The following is a 21713-nucleotide window of genomic DNA, read 5'->3' on the forward strand; positions in this document are numbered from 1 at the left end:
ACACTTTGGATAACACTGACAAATGAATCACCTTCTATCCGAAGAACAAAATGTGATGACCAGACCCACAACTGAGAACGCCCTTAGGCTCAAACCAAAACGAATTGCTCTAGGCGAGACTCAAGCCCACGACCTCTAGACTAATCTGCCTTTGGTTATTTTTAATATAATCTAACAATATTTTTTTTTTCTTTTGAGAACTAATTGAGGGTTAAAATTGGTAGTTGTGTTAAATTTAAGGAATATAAGTGAAAAAGTTAACTCGTTAACAAAAGCCTAAAGTAAAAAAGAGAATGTCTCAATTGGATTCTTTGAACCACGGTTAAAGTAAATAGTAAAAAGCCAACATCAAATTTGATTTAAGCGTAATTTACGGCTTCCATTAGCTAATTAATTCCATGTGCATGCCACGTGGATAATATATAATATAGTCTCTGCAAATACCCTATGTCATACGACGTTCGTCCATCCAACGGTGCTAAATCAAGCTTGCGAATTATAATCGAAGCAAGTGGCGATCACCCGAAAGTTGGGGCACGACAATGACTATTCGTTTCAAGTTCGAGAAGTACAGTATAAGGACGCGTATTATCTTACTGATGAAATATAAGTTGAATATTTCGTGACCATCAAACCCTTCACATGTCTACAATACGAGAAAAAGAGAAGCTTGCAAAAAGCAACAAGGAAGCGGAACAAGCATTTGTGTCTGTAAGCAATGTTGGTACATAGTGAAGAATCCGATACGAGGATGATCAACGAAATAAAATATAGTGTACCTATGCGTCAAATTACATAACATGATTTTAGAAGACGATGGGGCAATTTGTAAATATTATGAACCTGATACTCTTTACGTTTTCTTAATATTGAAGAAACTGATGTTAAACAAAAGAAGACTAATATTCATGAATTACGTAACCAACACATATACACGTCCTGGCATCCCACCGAGATATTTTAATTTTTAGAAAATATTTTTTTTCTTATTAACACAAATATTAATCTTACCTTTGTGGTGTTAAAATTATTACTACTATATGTATTAAATTACTTATATGTATTAAAAAAACGGTTGAATAGAGAAAAAAAAAGATATCCATATTAGTCAGAGAATGAATAACAGAAAGTAAGCAATGATGTGACGCTAAGCTGGCACAGAGTACATAACAAAGAATGATATGTACTCGGTGCATCTCATAGCCTAACGTAGAAATAACTAAAATAAAAACTTTACATTTCTTTAAAAATGATTATTTTTTAATACAAAATTTCAATTTTTTAGAGGGACTAAAAATTATTTCTTGTATTATTGCAAATATTATCCTTAATTTGTGCTCATCGTCGTATTAACTTTATAATTTCAAGTAGGATCAAAAGTTAAAGAACCAACACATGGCCAAATTGTCATTTCATGAATAAAAAATAATATAAAAAATAAAAATAAAATCTTATGACATATTCTGCATTAACTATTTGACATTATATCATTCCTCATTCTCACGATACCAAATTGAAGTATTTCATACATTTTAAATTTAATATAATTAAAAGGTCAGCTTTTTAAAATTTTGTTTCACGTATTGTTTCTTGCTTATATCGAACAAGGGTTTTAGCAGCGGCTAAGGGTGTAAACGAGCCGAGCCAAGTCGAGCCCGAGCTCGGCTCGTTTAGCTTACATGGAGCTCGAGCTCGGCTCATTTCGTTCTTTATTTCTAAAGCTCGAGCCCGGCTCGTGAATAGTTTTCCAAACTCGAGTTCGGCTCGTTTACTATTAACTAATTAATTTATATATTTTTTATATTTTTCTTCAATTAAAATTGCATATATAACATAATATATATTATTTAGTTATTTTGTTAATTTATTAATTATTATATACATATATATATACATGTAAATATATATGTATATATATTATAAAATTATACAAATGACTGACTCGTTTAAGCTCGTGAGCCAGCTCGAGTTCGATTTGTGAAGCTTGGGTCCAGGCTCGTTTATTAAACAAGCTTACTTTTAGGCTCGAACTCAGGCTCAAGCTCGTTTAAGTTCGGATCGATCGAGCTTTTTTACGAGTCAATCTCGAATAGCTTGCAAGTAGCTTGACTCGCTTGCAACCCCTAGCAGCGGCCACTAAATACATATTTTCAAACAAAAATTGTATCAAATGAACTAAAGTTAAGGTGGTTAACTTTAGATATAGATCTTTGATATTATAATAATCACTCATATATTAGCTAATAAGATAGCATGTGAAAGATAGAAAGAAACGGTTTAACCGCTACATAATATTTATTACGTTTAAAACGATGAACATAAGTGGTTGTGTGATTCTCATAATTCTCTACCAATTTTGTATGAAACTCCATTTTCAACAAAATTTGTGTTGGAATGTCGTAAGAAAATTAAACGTAGATATACATTTAACAAATTTAAAAAAAATTAATGAATATAAGTTATTAAAGAAAAATTAAATTGAATATACATAAATGAGTTAAAAGCGTATATTATTTACAGTAAAATAGGTGAGAATAAAACTTAAAAATATTATTGTTGCTACCAACATTCTATTTTACTATTTATAAATCCATAAAACATATATTTAAATGGGATTAAATGGGGTTCAGTGATAATCGAGACGGTCCAATGGAGGTTTGTTCAGGTGTCAGATGATTTCTAGGTTTAAATTGTGAAGTTGATCTATGGCCCTAAAGATGTGAAGTTGATAATGTGGTTTGGGTAAGAACTATTAAGGTATGATGAGACCTAGATACTGTTCCTTGGTCATGTACAACGAGCATTAACGAATTCAACAATTTTTTTTACAGGTGTCTGAATTTTGTCAATTGAATATCATCGATCGAGACATTTGCTCTATAATAGTACAGTTTTTTTTCATAAGGGGCGACCAACCCTGTATCGCACTGGTAGGTCCGCCCCCATGTATAACTTTTGTTGATAAAATGATATATTTTTAATTTTAATCAACATTATAAACACAAACGTAAACGGCGTCTTCTTACACTTAATTAGCAATAATTAATAGTTGCTTGTTAGTTTTGCAAGCATACATTATAAGGATATATATATTGTCATTAGTGACACATGAAACTGTCCTTAATGTGAAAGTTAAAGAACTCCAAATTCAGACGTCTTTTATTTACTAATGTCATTGCGTGTGGTTTGTAAATTGTAACACAAATAGCATATGAATATTAAACTAATTTATTTTACTATTTCATAAACACCGAGTTTTATATCAGCAAGCCTTTAGACAACAGTTTTTTCCCAAAACATGAAATGGTATGCTTGTGTTACTCTATGATGTCTGCGATCATAGGGTGTATGGGGTGCCTTTTGTTATTGCGTTGCCCCGAAAAAACAATCCGGAACAAAAATCGACGGCTGGGCTTTTTATTTTTTTTAAAAACAGAGCTGAATCGAATTTAAAGATTTTCACTTTGATTTTAAGTAATTTATAAAATTTAATAAATATATAACTCAACTGTGTAGCCCAAATATATAACAATCAGTTAGTTATCAAATAACAAAATGATTTAGCCCCAAATTCATTATTTTGTGTAAAAAAATTTGGTACGTTTTCAAACTCAAATGGCAAAACCGAAATCAAACTGAAAACCAAAACTGAACAGTTTTCAAAACTAAAGTTTCAGTTTTAGTTCAAACCTAATCATGCAGACCCCTAACTAAAAGGAGCTTGTTTAGAGAATCTTTAATTTGTTTAGAAGTTGTTAAAATTAAAAATTCTCCAAAAGAGATAAGCAGCTAGGGCTGTCAATTCCTGAAACGACCCGAAACCTGACACGAAAAAATATAGGTTTTGGGTCGGCTGACACGACCTGTTTTCTTAAATAGGTCAACCCGAACCCGACCCATTTAAAAAATGGGTCAACCCAAACCCGACCCGTCAAAAAATGGGTTGACCTGTTAACCCGTTTAAAAATTTTATAGAAGTTAATATTTTGATTTTAGAGATAAGAAGTTTTAAATTTTAAAGTTAAATACTTTGATTTATAATTTTTCATAAATCTATTAATTTTTATAAATTAAATTAATTACTTTTTAAATATTTTTATCCACTCTTCACTTCCATTATTTATATTTTATTAGTCTTAACCATCTATTCTCTTATTATCTCCACTCGTTTATTCTTATCTTAAGCAAAATATGTGAACCTAAGTTTGTTAATTGGAAATGAGAGATAAATTGACAAAAACAATTAGATCTATCACAAAATTGTTAAAATGCTTTATATGAATAAGAGTAATTGATTGTCTAGGTTAATATTAAGCCACTAGATATTAATCATATTCGTAAATGAACGTAAAATGGGTTGACCCGAAACACAACCCGAACACGCCACAAATTTAAATGGATTGACACGACCCGACACGAATAAATATATGGGTTGGGTTAGAGTTGAAGAATCTCGACACGCCAACCCGCCAACCCGAAACCTATTAACCCGATAACCCGCTAACCCGACACGATTGACACCCCTATAAGCAGCCTATGGTTAGTTGATTTGCCATGACATATTTTGGTAGAATTTATCACACAATGTTTTTTTTTGGAAGCTTAAATTGTTAATTCTGCAACCTATATACGTTTTATTTAAAGGGTTTTCTCTAGGTAAACATATTGGATAACCGTTAGTGTTAAAAATAGTCCTATATATGGCTATGAATAGAAGAGATGACCAATGCTAAGGTTTGAAAAGATATAATTATTTGTTAAACAAAACAAAATATATAGTCCTGACTCCTGACGGCTATATTTAAAACTAGTGATATATTATCTTTTACTTGTAAAGATGTTTAACAATAATCTAAGCATAATTAATAAGGTTACTCCATAAATCAAGTCAACTATCTAAACTAATAATAAAAATATGAACTGATGCACATATCTGTAGTTATATTCTTTTAATCATTTAAAATTAAAAGTTTATAAGGTCAACTAGCACTCTCATTTGCAAGCACAACTCATGGGTTGAGTTTTTGTTTTTATTTATTTACTCATATGTTTTTAACTATATTTGGTTGTTGGGCTAGCGATGGGTTTTTGGGGTGGTACTCGGGACATAATTGATGGTGCGGACTCATGTACAAGTTTTCTTTTGAGGACGTGTCAGCCTAGCATCTCATGTTCGTATTCAGGGAATAGAAATGATTGGATCAGTCAGTGGCCCGCTAATGATCTAAATGACCGTTAAAAAGGAAAAAGATCACTATATTTTGCTTGTCCGCTTAAAATATTTACGAAAGGGCAAATTTTCATTATGGAGGCGTATATCAACTTATTAAGTAAATGTCATTATATGGCAATTTGTTAGAATAGTTCATCCTGGTCAGAATCTTATATTGAAAACTTCATGGTTAAATTTTGGATCTTCAACAAAGTTAATCTCCATATCACTATCTGTTTTGAACATCTCGATCCAACGCTTTTTGGGCCATTACAAAGAAAAATTATATGGTATCTAGACTCGTATCATTAAACGATTTGCCCTGGTAACTTGATGATGAAGACGAATTGGAGGATGGAGTTATAGAAATCCATGGAATAAATTGGTTAAAAGAAATATTTGTATATGGCATCAGAGAAATGCTTATAATGCATTAATGCTTGTAAAATTAAAGTCGGTGTGAGTATTTATAAGGAAAATTCTTTCTTCTTAAGTTGGATGGCAATACACAATTATATGACCATTGGAGAGTTAAAATGGCACTCAGGATAGTGGCTTGATTAACATGCTAGAGATGAACTCAGATTTGGCATCGACATCCATGAAATGAAGTAGCCGTTACTGATTGATGCAGATCCCATCCCGAGTCCACTCCGTCATTGATGTCATTGATGACACTCCGAGTCCTCCAATAATGATATAGGTAGGCCTGTAAACGAACCGAAAGTTCGGGAACTATTCGTGAACCGTTCGGCGGGAAGTTTGTTTATGTTCGTTTATTTAATAAACGAACGAACGTGAACAAAAAATTTGTGTTTGTACAATTAAACGAACGAACATGAACACATGTTCTGTTCGTTCATTTATGTTCATGAACGTTCGTTTATGTTCGTTTATTTATGTTCGTTTGTTTTTGTTTATTTATGTTTATTTATGTATTAATAGAACATAATTAAATATTATATAGATAGGTAATCTGATTAAAGGTTTTTATATTTATTAATTTGTGTTCATTTAAGTGTTTTCATTTATGTTCGTTATCTTTGTTCAGTTATGTTCGTTTAGATTTTAAGCAAACGAACACAAATGTCCCTTTTTAAATAAAAACGAACATGAACATAAATATTTGTTCGATTAAGTGTCCGTGTTCTTTTAAAGTTAAATGAACGAACACGAGCATGCCTTTGTTCGTGTTCATTCGATTCGTTTACAGGCTTTTAATATTCACATTGATGAATACATTGGTCTCAATCTATAGGCTCTGCTGATTTTATTTGTGTTCATGAACCGTTCCTGAACACATTAATTTCGTTAATGAATGAACACAAACATAAAATCTAGTTCAGTAAGTGTTCGTGAACCGTCCGTGAACACATTATTTTCTTAACGAACGAACATGAACAAGGCCTTGTTTGTGTTCGTTCGGTTCGTTTACAGCCCTAGATATAGGGCTTATTATTGACTTCTATGTACTACACCTAGTGCTGTAGAAACCGCTAGTCGTTAGTCGGACGGTGGGGTGGAGACTTACGATTAATTGGGATAAATTGGATCGAAGTTTGATGTATTTTCACTTTTATATATGCACGCACACATTTTTTATATGTAATTTCAGTTTTATGTATACACAAACACATTTTGGCCGGAAATTGGTTAGAATCTCGCCGAAAACCCTTATTTTGGCCGGAATCTCGCCATAAACCGCCGATTTTAGCCGGATCTCGCCATAAACCGCCGACTAAGACCCATTAATCTTGATTTTGGTTGGATTTTATCATTGATCGATTAGCCCAAAATTAATCGGTAAGGTGAGGATTGGTGATTAATTAAGAATTAATCAATGCCTAGTTTCATGATCCACTTATTCATTACTTTTGTTTTCCTTTTTCTTAATATTTTAATTTTGACTATTAACTAGTTTTTTTAAATATATAAAACTGTTTTAGTTAGGGCGTCAGACAATATGTAAAGATATATATTACTACAAACACAGTAATGCATGATACATTCAGTTATTTTAAATACGTTCAATGAAAATTTTATAAATCAACCTTTTTATAAATAACAATTATTTCATAAATACGTTCAAAGAAAATTTTGATGTACGAAATTATGAATGCTAATATGGGCTCTAAAAAGTTTTCTTATTTGGGCTTTAAAAGATAGTAAACAAGCCTAAAAAATCACATCGGAGTATCGGACTATAAAACTTGTAATAGATAATTATGTTTTTCACATGCTTAAAAATGTGAATACTTTGTTATTCAATTATATTCACAAATTTGTAATGACTATTGTAACATCTTCAATGTATGTCATGCCCTCCGGTCTAGAAAAATAACATACTTGTTACCTTAGCAGGAAACATCAAGTCTTCGTCTGAAATCCATGAGGCGGCTGGAGGAGCTGGTGGAGGAGGGAGCCTTACATTGAACACGAACTACCATTAACTTGTTTTATATTATACAACGGATAGAGATGATGATAACTCCCGTTGTTAGTGTTGCTGTGAGCATGCTTGTATATCTTATCAGTAATTTTTCAAAGAAAAAAAACTACATTTTATTATCCTATTGGCATTACTTTTGTCCTACTTCCTGGTTATATGCATCGTATTATTGGAAGTCTAACAGCGTGCAGGTGTCAATCCGACTACCCCCTGTATGCTTTGCTTTGATGCTTCTTGTCTATTAGAAGTCTACTGAAGACAAGTGCAAAAAAAAAACATATATCAAGCTTTCACATATGCAATTAAGTGATTAACTTTTGTTACAAAATTCGCATCCATAGTTGGTTTGAGGTAGAAATAATTAGTTTAAGGTTGAGAATTAAATGATGAACAAAGTTAAAGAATATAATTCAAAAGTAGAAATTTCACTTATAATGTTCATTAAATATAGTCATATAGTTTTTGAGTCGATCGAGTGATCTAACTCATATAAATTGTAGCCTATATAAGTTAGCTTAAGCACATATAGAAATATCTTCTAGCTAATGTCGGTCTGTATGTGTCTAACTAAAAATTCAAATAAAAGTTAGAAGCCCGTCTAGGCTAGTGAACTTAGAACTAGAGGCGTAAAAAGTCAGTTTATTTGCAAAACCGGTTCGGGTAATAAACCGAACCCAATTGGTCAACATGTTAGAAAAATCTGTTTTGTAAAAAACCGGATCGAGTTATAAATTGGTTTTAAGAGGCAAAAATGTTCAAACGTATCAAACCAATTCAATTCGAGTGATAAACCGGTTTGGGAAAAAAACGCCTTTTTCTTGTATGTCATTCAAATCTGTTCGAGTCCAAAGCCGAGTGAATGCGACTACAAACTGGTATACAACATGAGGGTTGGGTCGAGTCTTATTGAAGTGGGCCTGCTCAAAAACTAATTTGCCGGGCCCAAACCTTTTTTTTTTGTCACCTTAAAATATTTTAATGTTGTAAGATGTCAGGCGTTTAGCCTAAAATGGTTAACCATGATAAGACAGCCGACAGGTGTAATGAGACTATTTATGTGCGTGTAAAGTTGGGCCCAGTGGGCTTGTCTTTCAATTGAGTTCATGAATCATGAGGATCCAACTATCCAAGGCCTTTAAGTTTAAAGGCTAGTATTTCAAGTTCATCAACCACATAATTCAAAATAAAAAAAATTAAAATAAATTAAAATTATAAAGATTGTTCATGATGATAGTACGTATACATAACTTCATATTCTTACAACAAAAACTAAAAGGAATATACAAATAATCAAGGTTCGACGGCTGGTTCGGTATACAAGTCCAGTTTAAAGTTTCAAATCAAGCAGAACCATTAATTTGTCAAATCATGAAAACAGAATCGCAAATTAAATTGTTTAAATCTTAAACCAATTAAACCGACCAACTTGCTTCGATTTAATAAATTAAAACCTTCTTTAAGTATAATTATCGGTTTAGAGATATTTAATATGATGCCTCAGAGAATTCTCATCCAACCCCTCATATTATGTGAGGGGTGTTTTTATAATTTAGAGAGTGATTCAGGGTGCTGCGAGTGAAGAGTTTTTATATTTTAGAAAAAGTAGTGATTTTTCTGTATATTTGAAAAGTTACTGTTCATCCCCTATAATTTTTTAATATATTTTGAAAGTGGTTGTGAGTGAATGAAAGAGAAAAGGTAATGATAAAAGGTATAAAAAGTATTATTTAATTGAAATAAAAAGAGAAAATAAAGTGAGTTTTAGTGTAATTTTTGGTTTACAGATAGGAAGTGGGATGAGAATGCTCTCAGGCTCACCTTACTCACATCCGATCATTCCAAATAAATATAAAAATGGATGTCACCCATAATTAAATATATTACTTATAAAAGGTTGTTTTCATGACTAAGCATAAGTAAATACTAGTAGGAGTGCCCGCGCGTTGCAGCGGGGACGCAATGAGCCCACGCGTTGCAGCGGGGAAGCAATGGGGATGTGTTCGGTATGAGGTCGGTTTGCGGTGCGTTGGTGAGGCACAGAGAATTTAGTCAGTAACTGTTTAGGTCTGTGGCGAGGGCATGACCGGTGTAAATGAACAAATGATCTATATAGTTGAACAAAAAACATAGTTATTGTGATTAGAATTGGATGTAAGTGGTTAAGTATGAACAAGGCATAACTATATCATGTTATAAAGGAGTTTAGTTGGATTAGGCGTGGCAACGAATGTTAGTTTAAATTTGGGTTAGTTGGATTCGGTGTGGCAAGTTAACTTTGGTTGTGTACTATCAGCCAAGCCAATGTATTATGCCCATCTTAAAATAGATATAGTAGTTTAATTGTATGGTGTGTATGCTTGTGTGTAACTTCCATCCATTAGTGGCCCTCCTACGTCGACCGTCTATGATTTAGTGTGTAGCATAACTGGACAAAAAATGCATTTGAGAAGTAATAATAACATGTTATCATAAAGATATGCTTTTGCGTTGTGAAATTTAGTCGAGTTGAGGTGTAATGATTGGCTCGTTCCAACTACATGAAAAGCTAGTAAGGAGAACAATAGTAAAAATCCCATATATGGTTCAGAAGAAGGGGAATGAAACCCGGATTTAGACCTCCAAACTTGTAAAAGTTTCTACATCTTAACTACTAATCTTATTCTTAGTTAATTGTAGCCTGTTAAATATGAAATAAAGCAAAGGGATTGAATATCACATCACAAAACTAAAACTACTAAAAACTCTAGTTGTGTTGTTGGGCTTCACTAATTAAACAGGTTTGGTGACAATAAATGCACACAATTGATTTGTTTATGTAACATAATTTATTACATCCTGACTACTAATCTTATTCTTAGTTAAATCTAGCACTCTTTTATCTCAGGTGAGAATCACCTTGATCAGATAGGGTTGGTGGCATTACCAGTGGGAACTTCTCTATATACATAAACAACCTCCTTTTGATAATCAAGTACTCGCGCATTGCTGTGGGTTCACTATGAATATCGCGTATTATGTGATGATTATATTTTTTTAATTTTCATGTAGGTCATATATAATTAAAGATCTGAATGCGATGTATTAGGAGAAGTAATGGTAAATTACGTGCTAGGTAAGATAAACAAATCCATTTCATGCATCCCTAAACCAAGTAAAACATCTAAACCAAAAAGAAATGAAAAAAACAAGGATGATTTGAAAACACAAAATTGTAAGTTTGCATAATTTTAATAATAACGGGGATGATAAAGGTAGAAACTCAAAGTTTGCATGGAAATTAAATCATTATGGGGTTGCTAGAGTCTCCGTATAAATAATGGCTTGTTTTCCTTGATAGTACAACAAAGGATAATACGAGTCGTCGCCATCATAGTTGTGTCTATCTCATTAGTAAATCCATCATCTGATACGACCATAAACCTGCCGGTTGTGGTGATGTATGTTATGGTCATCCCTATTAGTAGAGGGCTTATCTGTGGGAATACCCATACTTTTGTTCATGTATGAGATGCCATTTCCATAAATCTACGGTCCAATGCGGGAAACCGTAAGTAACAAACATGTGCAGGTCATTGTGAATGACAAGCAAATGTACATCCGAGGGCTTTGTTGGAAGCTTTGGTAAGGTTGTTTTACTCAAGTTCTCCGTGTAAGTATCAAAAGCCAACAACCAAACACGTTGCGTTAAATATGTGGGTTCCACAACAAAGTACAGAACTCCATTATTGAATACTCCGGTTTTCCATTGACGGCCCTTTGTTCGCAGTTATTCGTTTAGGGTTCCAACTTTTTTCCATTTCCCTGCTTCTGTGGAGTACTTGTATAATTTTGTTTTCTCATGGTTGCGTTTTACATGTAGGACGGTATATTCACTTGTATATTGTAAGTACATTCCAACAGTGTCAGATCGTGTGTTGAAAATGCCTCTAGTGGTTGTGGTAGGTAGAATTGTGTATGCGCTTGTTAGGGGGTTACAGATGACTAATTTTTTAGTATTGCGAGAACATAAACATATAAGGCCATTAAGAGTTGTAAGAATGTTGACTTCATGAGGATTTGCGTCGCCTGGTAGTGGAACGACAATGTTTGACATAGGATCTGGGTATGGTGAAGTAAGGGGGTAGACTATGGTGTGCCACGGTCTGAGAACTATAATTTTTTGGTTATAACTTCTTTGAAAGTAGCGACAATGTGTTGCGGTAAATTGTTTTGATGACAGTAACTCGTTCCATTGTTTGCACACGGTCTTACATTGGACAACACACTTAGGTTCAAGTCTTATTAATATGTCGTACACCAATAGTTCCGTGTGGAGATTGTCAATCGAAGTTTGGACCGGGTGCATAGTTAGCTTTGGTACATTTTTTTGCACTTTTATGCATGCCTTCCATGGAGATTTGTATCTACATCAAAAGGTTTTGTATATGAGTCATTTAGATGAGCATTAGTTTTATAGAAATGAAGGGTGAAAAAATCTGAAATTAAAAACAATTTTAATAAAGATCCTTCAGTGAGTTGAAGTTAACTGACGTAGGTGTTATGGAATGCAAGATTGATTAGTAGTGGTAAGCTAGTAACATGTAGAAATAAGTAGTAAGCAAGTGAGGATAACATGCATGAAGAAGTAGAAGTATACATGTAACATAGTTAAAAGGATAAAGAAAGTATATATGTAAATAAAAGTGGATGGAATGAAAACATACCTGCTTTCGTGATGCAATGGTTGTGGTGTTGGAACCTATGGCTGGAAACTTGGGTCATAGGTATTATATAGTAGACATGTTGTAACGGCTCGTCATGACAGTTAATAATTTTAATGGTGTTCAATAACAATTAATTGATTGGAACATGGAGATGATGGTTGATTGCATCCTTTGATTGCACAATGATGTGTGTAGGGAGGCTGTTAATAACATTCAAATGATCAGTTTCAGTTGATTAGCATCTTAAAAATGACTTTTAAGATACTATTAATAATATGATGCAATAAAACATGTAACCGTTTGGCAAATATTGAAATGCATAAGAATTCATTAAGAGCAGCGGGTAGAATTCATCTGAAGGAATCCTAATTGTTCAATAAGAGGCTGCTGCTAGAATTCACCCGTTAGACTATATTTTGACCCGTTTGACCAGATTCACTTCAAGCGCCTATTTGGAGCTGTTTAATTTAAATTCATTACCTAAACTACTTATCACTAATTCATTATGTTTTGACCCGTTTCATTTTAGTACACCATATTTTGAGTCCTTTATTATAATTATAAATATTATAATTAGGCAGTGTGCATAGGCCAGTTTAGTAGGTTTTGGGTTCAAACCGAACCAAATTCAACGCTTTTGTTATTGATTTTAAAAAACGGGTTTGGTTCAGAGTATTGTTTTTGGTTTTTGAATTGTTGTAGTGTTCGGTTTGTTTATGGGTGGGTTATTGGATTTACTTTTGGGGTTAAAATGTTTGAGTCTAAAATAATGATTTTGCACATAAACTTTTAAAGTAGATTTTTATCAACCATTTATTAATGATTTTACATATGAAACTTTTGGGCCATAAATTCAGCAACAAATATTCAAACAAGTTTGGTGTGGTTCGATTATGTAGTTCGGATAGTTTTAAAGTCTAATTTGGTTCAGTTTTGGATAGAGGCGGATTTTCAATGAAAACATAGTTAACTGGATCATCGCTTAGTATTTTCGGTCGGTTGTTTTGGTTTGGTAAGTTTTTTCGTTTTCAGTTGGATTAATCAGTTTTTACTCACCCATAGTTCTATTTTGTACACTTACAAACGAATCAAGGTCTTTATTAAGTAACTTATACACTACTTGAGTTTAAACTCGTCCAAGCTGAGCTTCTACCAGATTGAACTGGTACCAACAAGTTCTAAAATCATTACGACTAATTTGTAAGTTTTAATATATATGTACACTTGAAATGATTTTAATTTTGTTTCATTTTAATACACCAGATTTTGGCCTTTTTAATCCTAAAATGCCATATTTCGGAACGCTTCATTTTAATACAACATTTTTTTGCCCGCTTAATTTCGTATCACTTGAACTTGGCCCGTTCATATATCAGGTCACTATTTTGACCTTTTTAGATATTGTATCAAAATTTTTTATATAGTCATATTTAAATTTCTGACCTATTTCATTTTAATACAACAAATTTTTGCCCGTTTCATCCTAAAATGCCATCTCTTGGCATGTTTCATTTTAATACAACATTTTTTTAGCCCGTTTAATTTCGTATAACTGTAACTTGACCCGTTCATATATCAGCTGACTCTTTTGACCTGTTTAGTTATTGTATCGTAATTTTTTATATAATAATATTGATATTACATACAAACAAAAGTTATGACAGTTATACAAATAATAGGCAAGTGGGTTTAGTTAAATTCAGTATGTGAATTTTTAGTGAAGTTCATTTATTAAATTAGTTATGGTTTAGGCTTCAATTTGTTCTCCAATTACTTAAAGTGCAATTTTGACTCCTTTCATTTTAATTCACTATGTTTTGATCTGTCTCATTCTAATACACCAGATTTTGGACTGTTTCATCTAAAAATGAAAGCTAGTTTCATTTGAATTCAACGTATTTTTACTCGTTTAATTTCGTTTCCCCGTACTTTGACCCGCTCATATATTGGCCCGTTTCATTTTAATATGTCTGGACTCGTGTATATATCGGTTAACTATTTTTTGACCCTTTTTTGTTTTAATTCACTATGGTCTGACCTGTTTTATAGTAGTACGCCAGAATTTGGCCCGTTTCATCCTAAAATGCCATATTTTGGCTCGTTTCATTTTAATACAACAATTTTTGGCCCGTTTAATTTCTTTTCACTGTAACTTGACCTGTTCATATATCAGCTAACTATTTTGACCTGTTTAGTTATCGTATCTTAATTTTTTATATAATAATTTTTATATAAAACTTATGACAGTTATACAAGTAATAGGCAAGTGGGATTAGTTAAATTCAGTATATGAAGTTTGAGTGAAGTTCGTTTATTAAATTAGTTATGGTTTAGGCTTGCCTTTATTCGAGTTTTTAACAACTCATTCTCGAAAAAGTTAAAGTGCAACTCATGCAAGTGGGCTTAGATGAATTCATTATGTGAAGTTTGAGTTGGGTTCCTTTATTAAATTGGTTAAGACTTAGGTTTGGCTTATTCGAGTTTCTAAGAAGTCGATCTCGAATAAGTTAAAGTTCAACTCAACTACTTCAGACTCCTACTGGCCACTCATTTTTTATGTAACAGATGAGTTTCTATTAAATAAAAAGCATGCAATATACGTGGAAACATCTTTCTATAAGCTAGGTAAAAAACATATGAAATAAGAAATAACTAACAGATGAGTTTCTATTAAATAAAAACCATGCAAGTTGCGGGGAAACATCTTTCTATAAGCTAGCTAAAAACATATGAAATAAAAAATAATGAAAGATGATAATAAAAGTAGGACCAGATTCTTACGATTTAATTTTTTTTAAATGTAAATGCACACAGAGGTATTTCCCAAGACTGCGTTGAAGATATATCATCCAACAGGAACTTAGATTCAGCCGCATAATCAACGACCATCAATTTTTACAGTAATCCTCTGTGTTTTATCATTATTGTACTCCCGTGGTGCAACCATAAACGGAAAACGTGTGGGACCCATGTTGCTTTCTTAAGCTGTGTTTGATAAGCACTTCCATCATCCTATAAACATTTGAAAGGTGCGTTAGAAACATGAATGCGGCCTAATGGTCAGCCAAGCAAGTGATATGGCGTGATGCAATTTTTGTGCACATTTTGCATGGGTTGTTCAGATAAACTTCTTGTATTTGTAGTTTATTTAAAGTAATGTTTATTTAGTTACTTTAGGATTTACCTTTGACCTTATGTTATCAAAGGTAAAGGTAAGGAGCAAGCACCCTATTATGGTTTCTGCCTCATCAGCAAAAAGAGACATCACCATTGGTGTCTGAGAACTTGGCTGACACAACATACCTGCAATATCAACCAATTATATAGACATGATGGCCATGATTAGTTATCGTCAAAATTGTCATAGTTTCACACACCTCAATTTAGAGTAGGTTGGTGTTTTTTTGCATATTTCACATGAGTAAGCAGAACCAACATTATCCGTAAGTTTGTTGTTGCAAGTTTTGGAGGCGCGATAATGCATGGCTTGATCAATCTTGATGAAACTCATACATGCACGTGTAGTGTAATATACAGGCTGCAAGACAAATGTCATTGTTAGGCTAACATAACAAGTCAAAGTTGTTATGATGTTGGATGACATTATTATTACTTGTGACAATTTAGGTGATAGGTTGTTGGAAGCTAATACCTTTGCTTCACCCAAAGACAGGTTGTTGGTTATATAGTGAAGTCCCATGCGATCAGAGTACATCTACGGGGCATCATTTCTAAGCCCAGGTCTGAAAGTGGACCCCACGACTTCAAAGTTCAAGACGCTTCCTTCTGAACCACACCATGTTTTTAGTTTCTGTGACTCATGGCTGATTAAGTTAATGTCGATGATGGTTTTGGTGATTGTTGACAATATATACCTAAAGCAATTAATCAACAACAAATAAGCAATTAAACATGGTTTATAACATGTGAATTTAAGATGTGGTTCTATTTCTGGATTACCTCCAAAATCACATACTCTTAACGATGTGGCAAATATACCTACTGATAAAGAATAAAATGTAATATAACATAAATTAAACTTAACAAAAAAGCCAAAAAAAGTAAAATAAAATAAAGTACCTACTTCCCTATAAAGTAATACCATGAGGTCAAAGAAAGTATTACATTCCTTTAAGCTTCTAATCATCCCGTACGTTGTATTTTCTACTTCAGCTGTTGATTGGTGCCCCATCTTTAATTTTAAAGAATGGGTTTGGGGTGAAACAGGTCTTTCTATAAGTGTGGGGCAAAATGGGCCTGCCAAGGTCAGGTTGACCTAGGCCTGTACACGAGGTATTTTTATATCTCGAAGCAACATAATGTAGAAAAAAATAATCTTACAACAAACATGCATAGGAAATATATATACAGTATATTGATTTGGTATATATAAAACCAAAAGTTATAAAAATAAAGAAAGTCAAAAAATGAAGTTAAAATTCAGTCTGCATGTTTGAACCAATAACAAATGTGAAATCCCCTCTTTAGTTAATCTGTAGCTGGTTGATGCTGCAAAATATATGCAATATTAACAGATGTATAAACAAATTCAAATATTTATTAAAAAAAGTTAGAAACTTTTTATACATGTCGGTGGTATGTGTTCCATTGTCATTGGTCTAGGAGGATCTCTCGATAGACAAGGTTATTGGTGAAAACGCCTGTTGCTGTGATCTTTTTGGATGGGTGCACCAAGACTTTTGTGTTTTCCATTGATGTGCCTCTTGAAAATGCCACGTATAGCTGATCATCACAGAACACCGGTTCTGGTAGGTAAATACCGACGTGGGGAATGGTTTGACCCTGGGCTTTATTTATCGTCATGGAAAAGCTCAGTCTAATTGGGAATTGTCTTCTTATTAGCTTGAAGGGAAACATGTCCTCCTCTGAGAGGCTTAGAGGGATTCTTGGGAGGAGAACTCTTTTGCCAGCATGCACGCCTACAGCTATTTCAGCGTCAATTGCATTTGGCTGGAATCCCTTGCAGACCAGTCTTGTGCCATTGCATAGCCCATCAGACGGGTTTAGGTTTCGTAACAAAATAACCGGGCATCCTATTTTCAAGAGCAACTTATGTGGGGGTAATCCACCAACATTTAGTGAGTTTAAGAATTCAATTGGGTATAGGTGGTGGTGGCCATCTTCAGTTTCATCAAAACTATAGTAGACGCGCTCATCACCATTGAAAATATCAATCATGTAATCGTTTACCTCGTCGACACTATCATTTCGGGTTGTTAAGATTGCTCTGGAGCTAATGTAGTCTGGCGAGTGTGCGTTGCTGTCAAGTGAGGGGTAGATGATGTTGATTAGGTCTCTTATAGAATTATCATTTATGGTGAATGGTACGGTCATGGCATCGGGGATTTTGATAAAGTTGTCGTTCATGGTTTCCTCAGTTTCGTCTCTGACTCGTAAAAGGAATTCTGAAAACCATTGATCACTAAGCGCCCTCATATTTATAGAAAGACGAAGTTTCTCTGTTGAAGACCACAAAGGCGACATTCGGAAGCTAGCGTTTACGATCTGTGCTCTAGTGGCACGCGTAACGACGGGTAACACCTGTCTGAAATCACCACCCATTAGCATTAATTTTCCACCGAATTGGAGGGTGCTACCCATAATGTCTTGCATTGTGCGGTGTACTGCTTCTATCCCTTGTCGGTTGGCCATGGACGCCTCATCCCAAATGATTAGTCTAGCTAACCTAATTAGCGCAGCGGCCCCAGTTTACATTGGTATGTTACATGTGGAGTTGGTATCTAAGTGTATTGGGATGTTGAATCTTGAATGTGCCGTTCTTCTGCCTAGCATGTTATTCGCTGCGGCGCCCGAGGAGGCTGTCGCAAGTGCCAGTAGGCCGCGTGAGCGAACTTCGGCTAGCAATGCCTTATATAAGAAAGTTTTCCCAGTTCCACCAGGCCCATCGACGAAGTATACCCCAGGAATATCACTATTGACGTGACTCATAATTTTGTCGAATATGTATTTCTGGTCTGTGTTTAAGGAGTTTTGAGCCTGAAGGTGCGACGGGTCTACAACTATACTGTACTCTTCTTGTATTTCACGTTGTACGGTTGTTTGGAAGTTCATTGGATGCATAATGCGTGGTAGGTCGTACTGTTGCAGTGTTTTCCCCATTGAATGCAAGAAGTTACCAATTTCGTTTAGAACCATATCCTGAATGTGAGAGTTGTTTTGGGAGTTTCGGCGATGGTCTTCAGACAAATTGTCATAGTGGGTCGTCCATAGTTGACGGACATCTCCTGGCCGGCAGAATTTCAAAATGATTGCAAATAATCGTTGTAGGGCCATTGGAAAGTTGAAAACAGCCGCTTCTGCTAGGCACTGTGACAGGGTTGTGTCGTCATCGATTAATCCCATTTCAAGAGCCGTTTTGCGAAATGTTGTGTGTTGAACACCGTTAACAGTTTGAAGGTCATCGAATGAGGTAGGGCCCCGAACATGCGTAAGAAGCAGCCTTAAGTAGTAGCGTTTGCCTTCTGCAGGGTTTGCTGAGACAATTCGTCCTCTTTGTGTCTTTCTTGTACGACGATTCCAACGCCCTAATCTACCATTCCATGTGAAGAACTTTGGGAAATCTCTGTACAAATAGGCCCTGGACGACGTGTCCGTTTGGTTTTTCTCAAAAAAGGCCGTGAGCATTGTTTTCTTCTCCCTCTCTCGTGCTACGACGTCTGACATTTTGTCATTGTTAGTAAACCTGACCATGTGATTATTTGGGAGGTGTAATTGCAACGCTAAAACTGGTGGGTGGATTTGGGAAAGGGGGAAGGAAAATGTACGCCACAATGCTTCGGGGGCCGAGACGTACCGGGCGTCTTAATAGCGTTTGATTTCATTGATCACAACGTCACAGGCATCTGGGTCTATTTGTATAACTTGCTTGTCGTGTCCCTTGTAGACGTATTTGTATAGGTATTTAACTGATTTGATACTTGAGCAGATTTCAACAGTCATATGGGAGTTGAACATCATCAGGAGTTTTGGATTATATGGGACAACCCATCTATTGTCTAGCGTGCTGTTTCTAACTTGTACTTGCATCCTCGTGTTCCTTTTTCTATACAATGGATACGCGTCTTCCCCTTTGGTTGTATTTTCATTAAATTGTTTTGGGTACCGAGACTGACACTTTTTTTTCTCACCTTCCATGCAGTGGCTGGTTGGTTTTAGGTGGCCACAGGGTCCATGCATCATATGTGCTACCACAAGGTTATGTAAGACTGGATGCGTTTGTGGGTCAGGGATTTCGGCACAGACAAATATGTCATATTGGTCCGGAGTATGGATTTTGTGGTGTGGGTACATTACAAGTAGAAAATGTGCATGCGGCAGGCCACGTTTTTGGAATTCGATTACGTGGACGTGGTCCTTGATTGCACCAAGGACGTGTTTTTTGAAAAGTTGTTCTTTAAGATCCTCGAGTTTAGCACGAAACACACGGGAAACGAGGTCTTGACGATCTTGGGCCGTCTGTCCTGGCTTTAAGTTGTCGCATATTTCTGGCCAGTGTGGGTTACATGTCATGGTGAGGAAAATATCAGCTTTTCCGTCATCTTGTACCAAAGTCATTGCGTCGAGGTACCTGCGACGCATGTCTCGAGGTCCACCGATGAAAGACGCGGGTAGCACAATTCGCTTGTCAACCTGTGTTGGGTGCATGTCCCCAGCATTGACGCAATCAACAATTCCTTGGTACAAATCGGCTCTTATTCGTGTTTGGTTATGTTGACAGAATTGTAAACGTGACGTCTCCAATTTGATGTATACGTCCACTGTAAACTGTTGCGTCAATCTACCGTCGAGCAGGATGGCATTTTCAACTGGACGGATCTGGAATTTGCAGGAGTAGTATTCTCTCATAGTAACTGTGTTCCTATTGCCGTTTTCTGGTGTTTCTGCGTAACGGAATGTAAAAAGTGAGTATATGATATTTTATAAGTGATACATGTTTCGTTGTGTGCGGGTGTGCGAGGATATTCGTGTACCTTCTGTGTCTTCATACAGGTGCCCGACATTGGTGGGTGTTTCCATAAGGGCCATTCCATGACGAGGTATGCGCGGATGCCATCTCGACTCTCCATTTGGGAAGAATAGGGGGTACGACAGTGGGTCGTAGCAACCGAAGTGAAATTGAATTTGCTGTTTGTAGTTAGACTTGCCGTAGACGACGATGCTTCTGTTAAACGCCGTTATGTCGTCATTTCCTTCTACCCATTACCAGCGACCTCTAATGTCGTGGGACGGTTGTAAACACGCTGGTCCAGCTCTATTGAAGCATTTAAAGTGACCCTGTAAATGTCAAGAGGGCCCAACTCTGAGAGCCTTCGAAAAGTAAGGGCGTATGGATTCGCAGAAAGGGCACGTGTTAGCATTTCCGTGATTGTGCGATCCAGATTTGGCCATTCCAGCCGATGACGAAGCTCCGTGTTAGGGTCATATAAATACAACTGTAAGTACCTGGGTGTTCCGTCATGAGAAACTAGTTGGTCAACGTGGTGGTATATCCCCTTATGTGCACGGAAGGTGTACACGCCGGCTCTCATGTTGTTCACCGTCTCATCCAACGATACGCCCATTGATGCGAAAGCAAAGTTTGTGTTGTAAGCCCGGATGTTTTCCCTAAAAACCTTGCCAATGTCATCTTGGGAGGTGAATAACGTGTGTAGTTCAGGTAGTATCAACGTTTCTGCCAACAACGTTTTCCCATTCATGCAACAAAATGTTGGGAACTCAAACTGTAGAAGCTTCGCGCCTCAATGGCTGCAAGGAGTTCGGTCCTTTAGTAGACGATGGGCTGCGGGTACACCGTCATACACAAAGTTGTACGGGTCACTGTTTTTAATCCCTGTAAAGTAAGTTAAAAGTTAGATCCGGGTAAGTTTATTGTATGTATTGTTGATATGTACGGGAAAACAACCTTCTCCAATAGTTGCCGATTGGAGTGGATTCAGAGTGTTAGGTGTGGCAGATGTTGGCAGTGCATCGGTAGTTGCATCGCCAGGGTAGGTGGCTGGATGGGTGGTGTAGGTAACAGATTCTTCTCGTGGTTTATGAGTAACACATTGCTGCTGACACTGAAGTGGTTGTGTTGTTTGCTGGTCGCCTAAGTAATTTGGTGTGGTTAGCAATATCGTCGATAGCATAAAGTGATTATAGCGGTTGTTTTTTAGGGAAGTACTAACCTTGTTGTTCTGGTGGGGGGGGGGGGCATCCATATGGCTTGGAGTAACCAGAGGCGTTGATGGTCCGCTTGTTTCGCCTACTCCAGTGGGGCACAATTGGTTCCTCAACCTAAGTGAAGCATGATATCTCTTGTTACGCT

The 21713-nt window shown here is 35.5% G+C and overlaps 3 protein-coding genes across 3 annotated transcripts; all 3 read right to left on the reverse strand.

Moving 5' to 3' along the window:
• Positions 1-16975: 16975 nt before the first annotated feature.
• Positions 16976-18037, reverse strand: LOC143593387 (uncharacterized). The gene has a single exon (XM_077073033.1). The coding sequence runs from the start codon at positions 18035-18037 to the stop codon at positions 16976-16978; it is 1062 nt and encodes a 353-aa protein (XP_076929148.1).
• Positions 18038-18094: 57 nt separating this feature from the next.
• LOC143593388 (uncharacterized) lies at positions 18095-19069 on the reverse strand. Its single transcript, XM_077073034.1, has one exon. The coding sequence runs from the start codon at positions 19067-19069 to the stop codon at positions 18095-18097; it is 975 nt and encodes a 324-aa protein (XP_076929149.1).
• A 138-nt stretch (positions 19070-19207) lies between these two features.
• LOC143593389 (uncharacterized) lies at positions 19208-20431 on the reverse strand. Its single transcript, XM_077073036.1, has 2 exons — positions 20377-20431; positions 19208-20286 (listed from the first exon to the last, which is right to left on the reverse strand). The coding sequence occupies exons 1-2, from the start codon at positions 20429-20431 to the stop codon at positions 19208-19210; spliced, it is 1134 nt and encodes a 377-aa protein (XP_076929151.1).
• Positions 20432-21713: the final 1282 nt, after the last annotated feature.

The sequence above is a fragment of the Bidens hawaiensis genome, unplaced genomic scaffold, assembly GCF_021521415.1.
Source record: "Bidens hawaiensis isolate Kalapana, Puna unplaced genomic scaffold, B.hawaiensis_p1.1 tig00042141_1, whole genome shotgun sequence".
Taxonomy (NCBI): domain Eukaryota; kingdom Viridiplantae; phylum Streptophyta; class Magnoliopsida; order Asterales; family Asteraceae; genus Bidens; species Bidens hawaiensis.

Coding starts and splice junctions, on each gene's coding strand:
- LOC143593387 (XM_077073033.1), bottom strand. CDS start 18,037: ATGGCCAACCGACAAGGGATAGAAGCAGTACACCGCACAATGCAAGAC.
- LOC143593388 (XM_077073034.1), bottom strand. CDS start 19,069: ATGTCAGACGTCGTAGCACGAGAGAGGGAGAAGAAAACAATGCTCACG.
- LOC143593389 (XM_077073036.1), bottom strand. CDS start 20,431: ATGGCCCTTATGGAAACACCCACCAATGTCGGGCACCTGTATGAAGAC. Junction 20,287..20,376: donor CCTGTATGAAGACACAGAAG/GTACACGAATAT, acceptor TCCGTTACGCAG/AAACACCAGAAAACGGCAAT.